The sequence below is a fragment of the Symphalangus syndactylus genome, chromosome 3 (assembly GCF_028878055.3).
Source record: "Symphalangus syndactylus isolate Jambi chromosome 3, NHGRI_mSymSyn1-v2.1_pri, whole genome shotgun sequence".
Lineage (NCBI taxonomy): Eukaryota > Metazoa > Chordata > Mammalia > Primates > Hylobatidae > Symphalangus > Symphalangus syndactylus.
In genome coordinates this window covers 69,459,556-69,474,191 of record NC_072425.2, presented here as the reverse complement: position 1 = coordinate 69,474,191, position 14,636 = coordinate 69,459,556, and the positions used below count along the sequence as shown (strand labels likewise).

The 14,636-nt window shown below is 42.2% G+C and overlaps 1 protein-coding gene across 1 annotated transcript; it reads right to left on the bottom strand.

Annotated features, from left to right (window-relative positions):
* Window positions 1-586: 586 nt before the first annotated feature.
* Window positions 587-7,736, bottom strand: C3H9orf40 (chromosome 3 C9orf40 homolog). The gene is made up of 2 exons (XM_055272242.2): window positions 6,494-7,736; window positions 587-2,214 (listed from the first exon to the last, which is right to left on the bottom strand). Exons 1-2 carry the CDS (start codon window positions 6,917-6,919, stop codon window positions 2,056-2,058), a joined length of 585 nt encoding a protein of 194 aa, XP_055128217.1. The 5' UTR covers window positions 6,920-7,736; the 3' UTR covers window positions 587-2,055.
* Window positions 7,737-14,636: the final 6,900 nt, after the last annotated feature.

Here is a 14,636-nt window from a genome sequence, read left to right as displayed (position 1 = left end):
ACATATATCCTTTAAGAGTTGTCTGAGGTCATTCTTTCCATATCCTCGAAATCACACAAGAGAATTATATCAGTGTTAATTTCCTGATTTTCATAATTGTACTGTGGTAATTTAAGATGTTACATTAGGGAATTGGGGTGAAGGGTTATAAAACATTTAAAAACCCACATTTTACCTCAATTTATCCACAGTGAAATTTTGCTGTTACCTCAAGTTTACTTAGTAAACAACTTTTTTAAGGGACGGAATTATTTTAACTCTGTTTTCTATATATAGACTGCCCCTGACTTGACGGTTTGACAGGATTTTTCAGCTTTATCACAGTGTGAAAGTGATATAAATTCAGTATGTTTGACTAACCATGGGGTTATGTCCTGATAAACCCATCATAAGTTGAAAATATCGTAAGCTGAAAGTTTCAATTCCAATTTCTATCTTGAAACTTCTAGAGGCAGTTAAAACTTTAACTGTAGGGAGCATGTTTATTCTAATGATTTTTTTAACCTACCTTAAGGTTATTATGAGAACTAAACAAGATGATGCAAGTAAAGTACTTATAACATTGCTTGACAATAAACAGTCTCTCTGAGGTAGATACTATTTATTATTTCTCATTTTACAGGTGAGAAATTTGAGGCTTGGAGATGAAAAATAACTGGCTTAAAGATACATAGGTAGTAAGTGGCAGTACAAGACTTTGAACTATGTCTGACCACAATGCTATACAGTTTGTCTTCTGTTCTAAAGCATTCTAATTAATGTCAACCCATTCTTAAATCCTTCATTACACACAAAAAAAATCAAGTTTTTCTCTTTCTCTCTCAATGGCATTTACCATTTTTCTTGAATTTTGGATTTAATGTCATCAACAACAAAAAACACAAGCAAGAACCAGTTATTCAATTACAAAACCAACATTCTGGATGCAGTACAAAAGTTAGTTAACTTAATCACTGATACTCACATCACAAATTGCTTACTTTATTTCTTTAACAATGAAATAGTAGTAACACAATAATTCAGTTGTAACAAAGCCACCAACAGAGCAAAACAAAAACAAAGCTAATTAAGAAGCATTGCTTCAGCTCAAATTAGTTATCTCCTTTAAACAGGAAAAATGACCATTAGTCTAGTGGTTCTCAACCCTGTCTGCACATGAGAGGAATGGAGGGAAACAGGACTGGTGCTTAAAAAAATAGTTATATCCAAGACCCCCTTCAGAACTATTAAATGAGAATCTCTCAAGAGTGAGGCCCAGGCAAAGATTTTTAAAGTGCTGTCAGTGTTGAAAACTACAGGTCTAAGGTAATAAGGAATAAAACCATGCCTCGAAGCAAATCAAAACCAAGAAGCTGATCATATAATACATTTTTTCCTCTAATCCTGGGAAAACCTGGGGAAGCAGGCACCGACTCAGTTTTCATTGTTCTTTATCCATCTTCAGCTGCCAATAGTAGAGCTTAACAAACATCAAATATTGGAAGTTATGCAAACATGCTACCCAAATTGAAATTCTCACTACTTTATATTTAGAAAGCTCTTTTAAAACAATAGCTTTTACAACAATCCGGCCCATCTTAAGTTTGCATAGATGTTCAAGTCAGCTATGTGTTCAACTAACAGAGTCAATAGAATGTATTAGAAAGTACTTTATTAACAACAGTTATTATAAAACAATATTCATTTTATGTACTACAAATAAACTTTTTGGTGCAGATAGAAGGAATATTTGAGTTTTTCCCACCTATTTCTAAAACTGCTAGAATTTCTTTTTATAAGATCAGTACCTTCAATTCTAGAATTTAAACAAAACTTTTTGCTCTAAGAATGCATACATAAAATACTTCCCCTACAACTGTGCTCTATCCTTGACAAATCCTTATTAAGAGGTTCAGTAGTAACTGTAGGTATTTAATGTCAGAACAATCTTTCTTCATTTCTCAGGTTTGGAAATATAACTTCAAGTATGGAAAATAACTTTTTCCTTAAGAATACGAGAATTCACTTAGAGACATCTCCTCAAATCAGCCAATCCCACTGCTTCAGCTCCTTACGTCAGGACTCCATGTCAACCTCAGCCCCTTCATTCCTGCCCTGAAGTGTTGCTTCTGTCAGGGTGTCTTCACTTAAATCTTCAATGTCTGCCAGATCAATAGGAGGCAAAGGATTCCTCCAGTACTGGAAGGTATTATACTGCCAAAATTCTTCATTGTGCTTTAGAGAAAAAAAAGAGAGAAAGTGCATCAGTAGCTTAGAAAAAATTAAGTTTTTTTCAGAAAACAAATTTGTTTTAAAGGCAAACTCATATAAGATTTTGTAGTCTATTTTGTATTTTTAACAAATATACATTTTAAATTTTGTCTCATCTAAGTACTTCATGTACTCAATGAAATCTCTGCATTTTAATATTTACAATTTGTGAAAGTATTTGTTAAATTTAAAGAATTTCCTCCAAGAGCATCTCTTTCCACAGTTTTTCTCCCATTTTTCACCTAAAGAAGATTATCTAAAAAGTCTTAAAATTTTTTATCTTTCAATAAGGAAAATAAGAATTTATTTTAAAAATACAAACACAGACACACTCCTTATAACTTACTTTTGGTCTTGTTCTTAAGGTCTGGTATTTTAAGAGATTTACTTTACATAGGCCAAAATATTTTGAAATCTTCCAAAAAGTATTAGGTTATAAACATGATGAAGAGCAAGAAAATGTTAAACTGATCATTTTATTAAAGATAAAAAATCAATGCTCAATAGCCACATGACCTAGTGGCTACTGTGCTGGACAGCACAGGTCTGTAAGAAAGTCTCATTAGGAAATTCATTGTCTTCTATCCTGAGCCTTAAAGAATTAAGTTTTGGGGGAATTTCTTAATATTGGGATAAACACACAATAAGTCAAAAGATATTAAGAAAAATTTCACTTTAATATTTTGGAAAATCGGCCGGGCGCGGTGGCTCACGCTTGTAATCCCAGCACTTTGGGAGGCCGAGGCGGGCGGATCACGAGGTCAGGAGATCGAGACCACGGTGAAACCCCGTCTCTACTAAAAATACAAAAAATTAGCCGGGCGTGGTGGCGGGCGCCTGTAGTCCCAGCTACTCGGAGAGGCTGAGGCAGGAGAATGGCGTGAACCCAGGAGGCGGAGCTTGCAGTGAGCCGAGATCGCGCCACTGCACTCCAGCCTGGGCGACAGAGCGAGACTCCGTCTCAAAAAAAAAAAAAAAAAAAAAAAAAAAAAAAAAAAATTTTGGAAAATCTACTGTACAAATTATCTACTTATAAACATGGACCAAAAAAAGGTCTTTTAATTATGTTAGTAAAACATAGTGACTAAGGGCACACAAACTTTGCCACCAGACAGACCTGGGTTTGCAAGATAACTCCACCGCCCACTAACTCTGATCTTGACCTTATTGATAAAATGGAGGACTGTTGTAAAAATTCAGGCTTGGCATAGTAATTGCTCAATATTGCGAGGTATTGTATCCCAATAAGCCTGTGAATCATTAATCACTGTCTCCTTAGAGCATTTCTGCTTACTTTCTGTTAAGAATATCTAACAGTTGGCTGGGCATGATTACACCTGTAATCCCAGCACTTTGGGAGGCAGAAGGATCGCTTGAGCCCCAGAGTTTGAGACCAGCCCTGGCAACAAAGCAAGACTCCATCTCAATTTATTAAAAACAAACAAACAAAAAACTAACAGTTGAGTCAACACTGACAGCAGTGAATCTATATAGTGACACTAACATGAAAAAAATACATGAATATTTAATGAATACCTGATTTTATTTCTCTAGTCAAAAAACATCTGAAACAGGAAATACCCTGAAGTTCCAAGACAGAAATGACGTAACATTATCCTGCCTAGATTGCATTCTCAATGTAGAAAAACGGTATTTGAGGTACTATTTCCTAAATGAGGTCCCGAGGGTGAGGGCTGGGACTTAAGCCCTATTCTGAGCACAAAAGAAACCAGGCATTTACTGTATTGAACTGTTTACTTCTTTTTGTTATATTCAATTTTCCCTTGGTAATCAGGTATAAAATCCTTAAAACAAAAAGCCTGTGTCTTTGGAGGCAGGAATGAAAAACAGAAGCTGGAGAGAGCATGTTTGTAAAAGAGAAGTGGCTCCAGAACAAATCTAACAAAAAGAAGGAACAGGAGTGTTACTGGGCTTTCCTCAAAAGAGGGCCTGACAGTGGCTCACGCCTGTAATCCCAGCAATTTGGTAGGCAGAGGCGGGAGGATCGCTTGAGCCCAGCCTGGGTAACATGGCAAAACCCCATCTCTCCAAAAAAAAAAAAAATTAGTCCAGCGTGGTGGTGTGCACCTGCAGTCCCAACTACTCAGGAGGCTAAGGTTGCAGTGAGCTGGGATGGTGCCACTGCACTCCAGCCTGGGCATGGAAGCGAGACCCCAAGACCCTTTTTTTTAAAAAGTAACAGAGAACAACGGGACTAGTCTTGGTGAAGAAAGAACCCCTGCAGCCAACCTTTTTCCCTGTCATGTGCTTGCAGCGACTACAGGAAGTAGACAGCTGCCAGATCTAGTCACTGCTGTGGGGGAAAAGACAGTTGAGTCTACGACTCTAAGCAAGCATCATCGTTTGAGGCTACTAGAGAACTCTCTTTGCCTACTGTCATTTCCATATTTCCCTCTTATCACTGTGTGGCATACTATACACAGTGTATTCTGGTAGGAGACAAGCCGATGCATGAGTGGAGTACTAAAATGGTCTGACGAGCTTTCAAAAAGTTTTCACACTACACAGTCCCTAATCTCCATATCCATTATGGATGGGTGGTTTAGAAGACTATCCATCTGTTTTCAGTTGATTTTAAATATCTGAGAGCAATCTGAAGAAAAAGTTTAAATAAGGCTCATGTTTCAACCATAGGCAAAAAAAAAAAAAGTCTTTCCTAACTATACAACTCTCGTTATTTTATTGGATTTTTCACATGAACAAGTCATGCCTAAGAAATTCCATTTATTTTTTTGGAAAGGTATTTGAAAACCCTGACATAAGATACTTAAGAAAATAGAAAAACGTTGGGTGGATGCTATCAGATAGCTGAAGAGAATTTGGTGAATTCTGAGAAAGCTGTACTTGGTTCGTCATCTCCCAAGTCCCCTGGTAAGTCATTCAGGACTGTGAAAAAGTAGTATGAATTCCTAACTCTAGACCAAAGCTGTCTAATAAATATATAATGCTCCAAAAACATAATTTAAAATTTTCTAGTAGCTGTATTTAAAAAGTAAAAGAAACTTCTGGTATTAATTTTAATATATTTTCTTCAATATAGCCAAGTTATTTCATGTATAATCAATATAAAATTGAGCTATTTTATCTTCATTTCTTATTAAATCCAGGAAATTTCATGTATATTTTAAACTTAGAGCACATTTCCATTTGTCCTAGTCATGTTTCAAGTGTTCTTACTGGCTAGCGGCTGGGCAGCAGAGATCTAGGCAAATTGAGGCATGCCTAGATCTTCTCAGGATTCTTAGGTGCAGAGATGAGGCAGGCTCATGTCTTGAATAGAAACCCCCTAATGATTCTCATATACGCCTTAAGGCCCAAATTAATTTTCTTTTTTCTTTTTTTTTTTTTTTTGAGACAGAGTCTCACTCTGTTGCCCAGGCTAGAGTGCAGTGGCCCAATCTCAGCTCATTGCAACCTCCATCTCCCAGGTTAAAGTGATTCTTGTGCCTCAGCCTTCCGAGTAGCTGCGATTACAGGCATGCACCACCACACCCAGCTAATTTTTGTATTTTAATAGGGACAGAGTTTCACCCTATTGGCCAGGCTGGTCTCGAACTCCCGACCTCAGGTGATCCACCCGCTGTGGCCTCCCAAGTCCTGGGATTACAGGCGTGAGACACCACGCCCCGCCCCCAAATTAATTTTCAACGCTACTTTTGCCTAGGATCAGATTTAACACTATGAGTTAAAGCTTTGCCCAAGGTATGGTGGTCCATCCTTTTCTCCAGAAGCTGTACCAGCCTGTAGGACATTCAATTAATCGATGGCTACCACATTGGTCTCCCTCTAGAAAAAGAACTCTATCCCGAATTCTAGACTAATCGTCGTTAAACCCAGGAAGGCCCTCTACACCTTTGTCTGTCGTTTGTCGTTGGGCTGAACCTATCCCCTCACCGTCCGCGTCCTCAACCATGCTCACAGCCCGCCACGACCCACGGTCCCGTTTCCCTTTTACGGAGCGCGGCGCTGACGCCGCAAGGCCACTTCTATCGCTCCCGACCACGGTCTGTTTCTCCCTCGCCCAGCCCAGTGCTTTCTGCCCATCGGACTCTCGGGGTGTCTTCTGGCGGTCGGCGTCCTCTCCCAGAGAGGTGACCCCTTCTTTTCCCCCCATCAGGCGTCTTAACCTACACAAGTCATGAGTGGGAACCGGCGCGTTTTGGGTGTCGGAGGGAAAAGGCAAGCCCCTTCGCCCCTCAGCCCACCCGCCCCCAGCCCCTACCTGGCGCGATGCGACCCCCCAGTCTCCCCGCTGGGGTCCTGCGCGCCCCGCCCCGTCGTCGCCACCGCCCCCCGGGGGCCGGGCGCCCGGGAGCTCCTCCCCCGGCCCCGGCAATACGGGCGGCAGCGGCAGCGGCGGATCGCCTGTCTCCAGGCCGTGGTCCTCACGCTCCTGGCCGCTCGGGGCGCTGTTGTCCCCGCTGTCACGGCGCTTGCTGGGCGAAGCCGAGGGCTCTGCCATGGTCCCTGCGTCGATTTTGCGCTTTCGGTGCTGCTCGGGGACGCCGAGGGGCTGCCCAGCATGCGCGACCCCGGGCGGCCGGATCCAGAGAGGCGGTGGCGGCGACTGCTCAGCGAAGTCGCAGAGCAGGAGTCGCTTCCAAGGCACGTGGAACGTCACCGGCTCGGCCGCACGCCGCTTGGCCATGGGCCCAGAGGCTCGGGCGGAGCCCGCCAGGCGCGGGAGACCGAGTGCCGATAGCTGCGGGGGCGAAGAGCGAGGACTAAGCGCGTGAGAGAGGGATAGGCCGAAGTCGGGCGAGAAGGGCGACAGGACGCTGGAGGGGGTAGGGCGGGGCGGCTCGCGCACGAGCTAGGGCTGGGGCTCCGGCTCAGAGGCAGCTCCCGCGCTCAGCCCTCGCCGCCGCCGAGATGCGGCCCGGACGTTGAGAAGCAACCGCGAAGCGGCGGAGATTCGAACCTGCGCACAACGTGCGCGGGCGCACTCTGTCTGGCCAGGCGGAGCCGCTGGTTGGTGGAGGCTTGCGGGGCGCGCTCCCGAGCGCCCTCGCGACCGGAAGTGCGCGCCCGGGGGTAGGCGGGAAGGCGGCGGCGGGATTAATTAAAGACCCGATCAAGCGGCCCGCAGAGGGGCGTGACCTTGTTTTCTCAGGAGCGTGGCGGTGGTCTTACTACTATGTTCGGAAAAGCGCGGTACGCTCTAGACTCTTCTATAGGAAATTTAAGGCCTTTAAAATGTGTATTTCCTTCCTCCAGTCAGTGACCACTGGGGCGTCTCCATGAGATTAAGACAGATTATAGAGTTCCAGACCATCCTGGGCAACATAGCAAGACCTCGTCTCTACCAAAAATACAAAAATAGGCCAGACTTGTTGGCCTGACCCTGTGGTCCCGGCTACTCGGGAGGCTGAAGAGGAAGATTCACTTGAGCCCGGGAGGTGGAGGCTGTAGTGAGCCAGAGATCGCACCACTACACTGCAGCCTGGGCAACAGAGCGAGACTCCCGTCTCAAAAAAAAAAAAAAAAGGTAAAGGATAATACAAGATTTAAATAAAACTAGTGTTTAAGAAGCTTCACAGGCCGGGCGCGGTGGCTCACGCTTGTAATCCCAGCACTTTGGGAGGCCGAGGCGGGCGGATCACGAGGTCAGGAGATCGAGACCACGGTGAAACCCCGTCTCTACTAAAAATACAAAAAAATTAGCCGGGCGTGGTGGCGGGCGCCTGTAGTCCCAGCTACTCGGAGAGGCTGAGGCAGGAGAATGGCGTGAACCCGGGAGGCGGAGCTTGCAGGGAGCCGAGATTGCGCCACTGCACTCCAGCCTGGGCGACAGAGCGAGACTCCTCCGTCTCAAAAAAAAAAAGAAGCTTCACAGTAGGTTGTTACTCAAAACAAACGACTGAAGGGGAGTGCGGGCTGAGGGAAGTAGCTAAAGCTAACATACAAAACACACACAAATCGAAGTGTATGCTTTGCATGTTTTGCACAGCTGCTGTGGAAGGTGAAGCAGGCAGTACATTCCTGGAAGATCTCTTGATTAAAAACTTAGGGAGGGAGTTACAGACAAAATGTGCAGCTCATCCAAAATAGCTGAGTAGTTGGCAAGAACCAAGCCTGAAGCACAGCTGTCCTTTCCAACTGAAACCTAAAATTGTTGGGCTCTTAAATTAATGTTGGAAGGCTGAGTTCCCTGCTTACTATGGGCGGTGGTCACTAAGGCCATTACAGCAAAATAGTGTTGTCAGGTGAAGTGAGGTGGAGACAACTGCAGTATATTTACTATTTTATTATTTTTTTTTTTGAGACAGGGTCTCGGCCGCCTAGGCGGGAGTGCAGTGGTGCCATCACGGCTCACTGCAGCCGGGCCCCACTGAGCTCAAGCGATCCTCCTGTCTGGGCCTCCCAAAGTGCTTGGTTTATAGGTGTGAGCCACCGCATCTGGTCGTATTTACTATTTTAATAGTTTGATAAAGACAGTAAGGAAGAAAATAAGACTATTACCAGTACTTTGAAGAGAAAAACTGTCCTCTGTAGAAAAAGTGTGCAAGGAAGATAATTCTATTTTAGTGCTAGGTACTATCTCAGTACTAATTACCCTGTACCCCTGCACCTCAAGGTGGTTGTGAGAGGACAAGTTAATTAGTTATTAACAAGCACAGAAATGGACCAAGTTAGGGTAGTAAGCAATAGCTTTTCTGTTTGGTTTTTACTTTTCTTGTTTGAAATTGGTAACTGGCCAGGTGTGGTGGCTCACGCCTTTAATCCCAGCACTTTTGAGAATATGAGGTGCACAGATCACCTGAGCCCAGGAGTTCCAATACCAGCCTGGCCAACATGGTGAAACCCCATCTCTACAGAAAATACAAAAATTAGCCAGAGGTGGTGCCTTGCACCTGTAGTCCCGGGGAGGCTGAGGTGGGAGGATCATTTGAACCCTGGAGGCAGAGGCCAAGATTACACCACTGCACTTCCAGCCTGGGTGACAGTGTGAGACCCTGTCTCCAGAAAAAAACAAATTGAAAACCCATCTATCTCAAACAGAGAAAGAGTTTTGCCATTTTTAAATCAGCAGGAAAGATCTTAATTGTAGCCATCAGGTGCTGTTTGAAATGTTCTGAGTGCCCCGAAATAATGAGTATAGTTTAGCTAATGGTTGGTTCTTTTGTGTTCCTCTTTACAAACGCTTTTTTCAAAATTGTGAAATTTATCATATATGCAAAAGGTTGTATAAAATACACATGTAGTTAAAAGAATGATAGTAAAACATACAGCATTCTGTTTCAGAAGTAGAGTACTACCTGTACTAGAACATGACAAGCTCCCTATGTGCCCCTTCCCCACTGGCACATGCCCTTCCCTTTCCCTCACTCCCGGTAATTACTGTTTTAAATGTTGAGTTAATCATTCCTTTGTTTTTTAACTTCTCCATCTGTATGTATATTGCTAAATAACTTTTTTTTTTTTTTTTTTGAGACGGGGCTTGCTCTGTTGCCCCGGCTGGAGAGCAGTGATATGATTACAGCTCACTGCACCGACCTCTCAGGGGCAAGCAATCCTCCCACCTCAGCCTCCTGAGTAGCTGAGACTACAGGTGTACATCACTACACCCAGCTAATTTTTAAAATTTTTTTTGTAGAGCCAGGGTTTTGCCATGTTGCCCAGACTAGTCTCAAAGTCCTGAACTCAAGCAATCTGCCTGCCCTGGCCTCCCAAAGTGTTGGGATTACAGGCATGAGCCACCACGCCCGGCTTAATATATTTTTTAAGACTGGGTATTGCTCTGTCGCCCAGGATAGAATGTAGTGGCATGATCACTGCTCACTGCAGCTTCAACTTCCTGGCCTCAAGCAGTCCCCCTGCCTCAGCCTCCCAAGTAACTGGGCCCATGGCTTGTGCCACCACACCCAGCTAATTTTTTATTTTTAGTAGCAACAAGGTCTCACTATATTGCCCAGGCTTGTTTTGCTGGGTTTTGTTTTTGTTTTTGTTTTTTTAAAACAGCTTTACCTAGGTCTAAATGACATACAATAACATGCATATAAAGTGTACAATTTGACATTCATACACCTGTGAAACCATAACCACAATCAAGATGATCAAAGTTTTGAGAGCAATCTTTGACATCTTGTTCTTTAGGAGTGTTTCAACTATACTTGGCCCTTTGTTATTGCATAATAGCATCCTCTGTAACATTTAGTTACTCTTTTGGAATTTTGGTTATAATTGCATTGAGATTATAGATCAATTTGGGAAGAATTATTATCTTTACAATACCAAGCTCATTTCCTGTTCAAGAATATAACTATTTAAGTTTTTAAAAATCTCTCAATAAAGTTTTATCTTTCTCACCATAAAGAGCTTATATCTTTGTTAAGTTTATCCCTAGGCACTTTATAATTTTTGTAGACAATATTCTTTTTCTTTTTAAATAACATTTTCTGAGTTTTTGTTGCTGCTCTGGGTTCTTTTTTTTAAGGCCCCAGAAGTAGAATTTGAAATTAGTTTACCCTAAGTTGTAAATAGTACCAGACCCACTTGTTCACGGAATTTGTCCATTTCATTAATCAAATTTGTTGGAATATTTTCTTAGTTTCTCTTTTTCTCATTTCATTGGCTTCTACTAAATTTGGATTTACTTTGCTCTTCTTTCTTTAGCTTCTTCTAATAGAACCTAGGTCACTGATTTTAGTCTTTGTTAGTTTCTTTTTGGAGACAGAGTCGCTCTGGCTGGAGTGAAGTGGCATGATCTTGGCTCACTGCAGCCTCTGCCTCCCAGGTTCAAGCGATTCTCCTGCCTCAGCCTCCCGAGTAGCTGGGACTACGGGTGCATGCCACCGCACCCGGCTAATTTTTGCATTTTTGGTAGAGACGGGGTTTCACCATGCTAGCCAGGTTGGTCTCAAACTCCTGACTTCAGGTGATCCACCCACCTCGGCCTCCCAAAGTGCTGGGATTACAGGCGTGAGCCAACGCGCCCAGCCGTCTTTGTTAGTTTCTAAAATAAATATTTAAAGCTGTAACTTTCCCTGTAGCACTGCTTTGGCTACATCCTACAAATTTTGGTATGTTGTATTTTTATTATCTTTCAGTTTGAAGTACTTTCAAAATTTCCTTTCTTGTTACTCTACCTCCTTCCTATTGTTACGAATTTCATTTTAAGTTAACCTATTGGTATTTACTTAGCTATACCTCTTTGAATTAATAATGTGGTTGCCATAAGGACTGTTCATATACATCTTTATTTTTTCACAGTCTACTTCGAGCTAACATTGTACCACTTTATGTAAAACATAAACACCTTGCACTCCTCCCCCTGCCCTATCCAAATGCATTTTTTATTGACCTAATAGGATCTTCTACCTATTCTACATATCCCATAATTTTGTGGATAATAACTCAGAAGTCATTAGTTACAACAAAACAACAAAGAAGGGAAACTTTTTTCTTCTTACTGAAAAAGGAATACACACAAATTTATTCTGCTTATCTTTAAACTTGTGTGTTTCAGACTAACTGAAGCCTCACAGCAGTGTAGGGTGGGGAAGTAGTTTAAAATTTTTTAATTGCCAGAACTTTTACATATCTGATTTGATCCCAAAAACTTTGGGGCAGATTATTGCCAGTTTAACAGATAAACCTCTCTTCTGAGCATCAGATCCATGTGACTTCTCATGAGTCTACCTTACCCACCTTATTTAAAATTGCAACTCACTCTACATTTCTCCTGACTCTTGATTCCCCTCTTTTCCCCCATAGCATGATTACTTTCTAATCTATTATACATTTCACTTACTTATTACTCTTATTGTCTCCCTTTCTAGAAAGTAAGCTCCTTGAAGGTAGGGTTCCAGTTTGTTTTTTGGGTTTTGTCCCCAGTCATATACTCAAAGTGACTAGCATGTTAGGTGCTCAGTAAATATTTGTTGCTTGAATGAGTGTCCATTATTTCCACTTGGGTGTTCTGTAGGCATCTCATATTCCATCCTCCAGTGTCATCAGTCATCTATACAGGTACCCATACCAGAAATATAATTGTATTCTTTCATAATCACATTCACTCAGTTTATTCTTTGAATACATATTTTAAGCATCTGCTACAGACCAGGCACTGGGGTTACAACAGTAAAACAAAAATCCCTACCCCATGACTGTCCAAGGAATCTTGGGGGAGACAGACAATAAATAAGTACATCTATCAGGTGGTGCTGAGGAAAAATAAAAATAAAGCAGGATAAGAGGTCAAGATGGGCATCTCTGACAAGACTTTTGGGCCAAGACCTGAGGAAAGTGAGGGGGCAAATCATGTGATCCTAGTCAGATGTAATAGCAAGTATGAATGTCCAAAAGTATAAAATAGCAAAAGCATGAGCAAAGGGCAGCAAAAAAACAAAAAACCCAGTGCTGCCTTTTTCTCAATGTTTTGTTTTGGGTAGTGTCTGTTTCTTCAAGTTCACTAGTTCGTTCTCTTGTACCTTATCTGCTGTTAACCCCACACACTATTTTTTCATCTTCCATGATGTACTTTTCATCTCTAGTTCCATTTGGGTCTTTTTTTCTATCTTCCAAATCTAGGTAACTTTTTGAACATACGGAATACAGTTATTCTGTTTTAATGCTTTCTGCTAATTCTAACATCTGTGTCAGTTCTGGTTTGGGTTCACCTGATCTTTCTCCTCTCTATGGGTCGTGTTATCCAGCATGCCTGGTATCGTGTTTGTCAGCATACTTGGTAGTTATTGCTACCAGATATTGTTTTACTTTGTTGGGTGCTATTTTTGTATTTCCATAAGTATTCTTGAGATTTATTCTAGGATGCTGTTAAGTACATAGACATAGTTTGACCCATTTGGATCTTGCTTACAAGATTTGTCAAGTGGGACCTGAGCTTTTTTAGTCTAGGGCTAATGATTCCACATTACCAAGGCAAGACTTCTCTGTACCACACCTAGTGCCCTACACATTTTGAGGTTTTATAGTCTGGGTGTGAGAACAAACACTCTCTGGCCCTGTGTGGGCCCTGGCTACTGTTATGATACTTCAGGTGCTTTTTTTCCTCTGGCCGTGGTTCGTTATCTCACACATGCACTGATCAGTAGTACTCTGAAGATTACTCAAGGGGGACTGTTCTCATATCTCCAGTGTTGTATGTGCAGCTACCAATGTTTGTATCATATTGGTTATTAAAATTTTAATAAGTGATTGTGTTGATAAGGATATGCAGAAACAGATGCTCTCTTTGTTTTAAAGTGTAAGTTAGTATAACCTTTTAAGAGAGCAATCTGGGTGGGGTGTGGTGGCTCACGCCTGTAATCCCAGCACTTTGGGAGGCTGAGCCAGGTGGATCACTTGAGGTCAGGAATTTGAGACCAGTCTGACCAACGTGGTGAAACCCCATCTCTACTAAAAAATACAAAATTAGCCGGGCGTAGGGGCACGTGCCTGTAATCCCAGCTGCTTGGGAGACTGAGGCAGGAGAATTGCTTGAACCCGGGAGGCAGAGGTTGCAGTGAGCCAAGATCGCACCATTGCACTACAGCCTGGGCAGCAACAAGAGCAAAATTCCGTCTCAAAAAAAAAAAAGCAATCTGACAATATCTGTGAAAATTAAAAAATACACACACACATTCAGAAACTCTAACTCTAGGAACTTATACTCCAGATATACTACTGACAATAGACATAAACAACTATGTACAGGATTATTACATTGTGGCATAATGCTACATAGCAAAAGATTGCAAACAACCGAATGTTACTTACTAGTAAAGTATGGCATATGTTATGTATTAATAAAATTAGTATAATAAATATGTATTTTATGTATAATGGAATGCTGTGCTTTTTTTTTTTTTGAGTCGGAGTCTTGCTCTGTCACCCAGGCTGGAGTGCAGTGGCGCAATCTCAGTTCACTGCAACCTCTGCCTCCTGGGTTCAAGCAATTCTCCTGCCTCAGCTTCCCAAAGAGCAGGGATTACAGGCATGCACCTCCACGCCTGACTAATTTTTGTATTTTTAGTAGAGATGGGTTTCACCATGTTGGCCAGGCTGTTCTCGAACTCCTGACCTCAGGTGATCTGCCTGCCCCGGCCTCCTAAATTGTTGGGATTACAGGCGTGAGCCACCGTGCCCAGCCTGTGCTTTTTAACTGAAGTAAATTTGTATTTATGGATATAGAATAATTGTCAAAATACAACAAAAAAAGGTGCAGAGTAGACTCTATTGGTCACAGATATATAGACATTTCTCAGAGATACTGCATGTTCAGTTCCAGACCAACACAATAAAGCAATTATCATAATAAAGTGAGTCTCACAAATTTTTTGGTTTCTCAGTGCAAATAAAAGTTATGCTGGCCGGGTACAGTAGTTTATGCCTGTAATCCCAGCACTTTGGGAGGCTGAGGT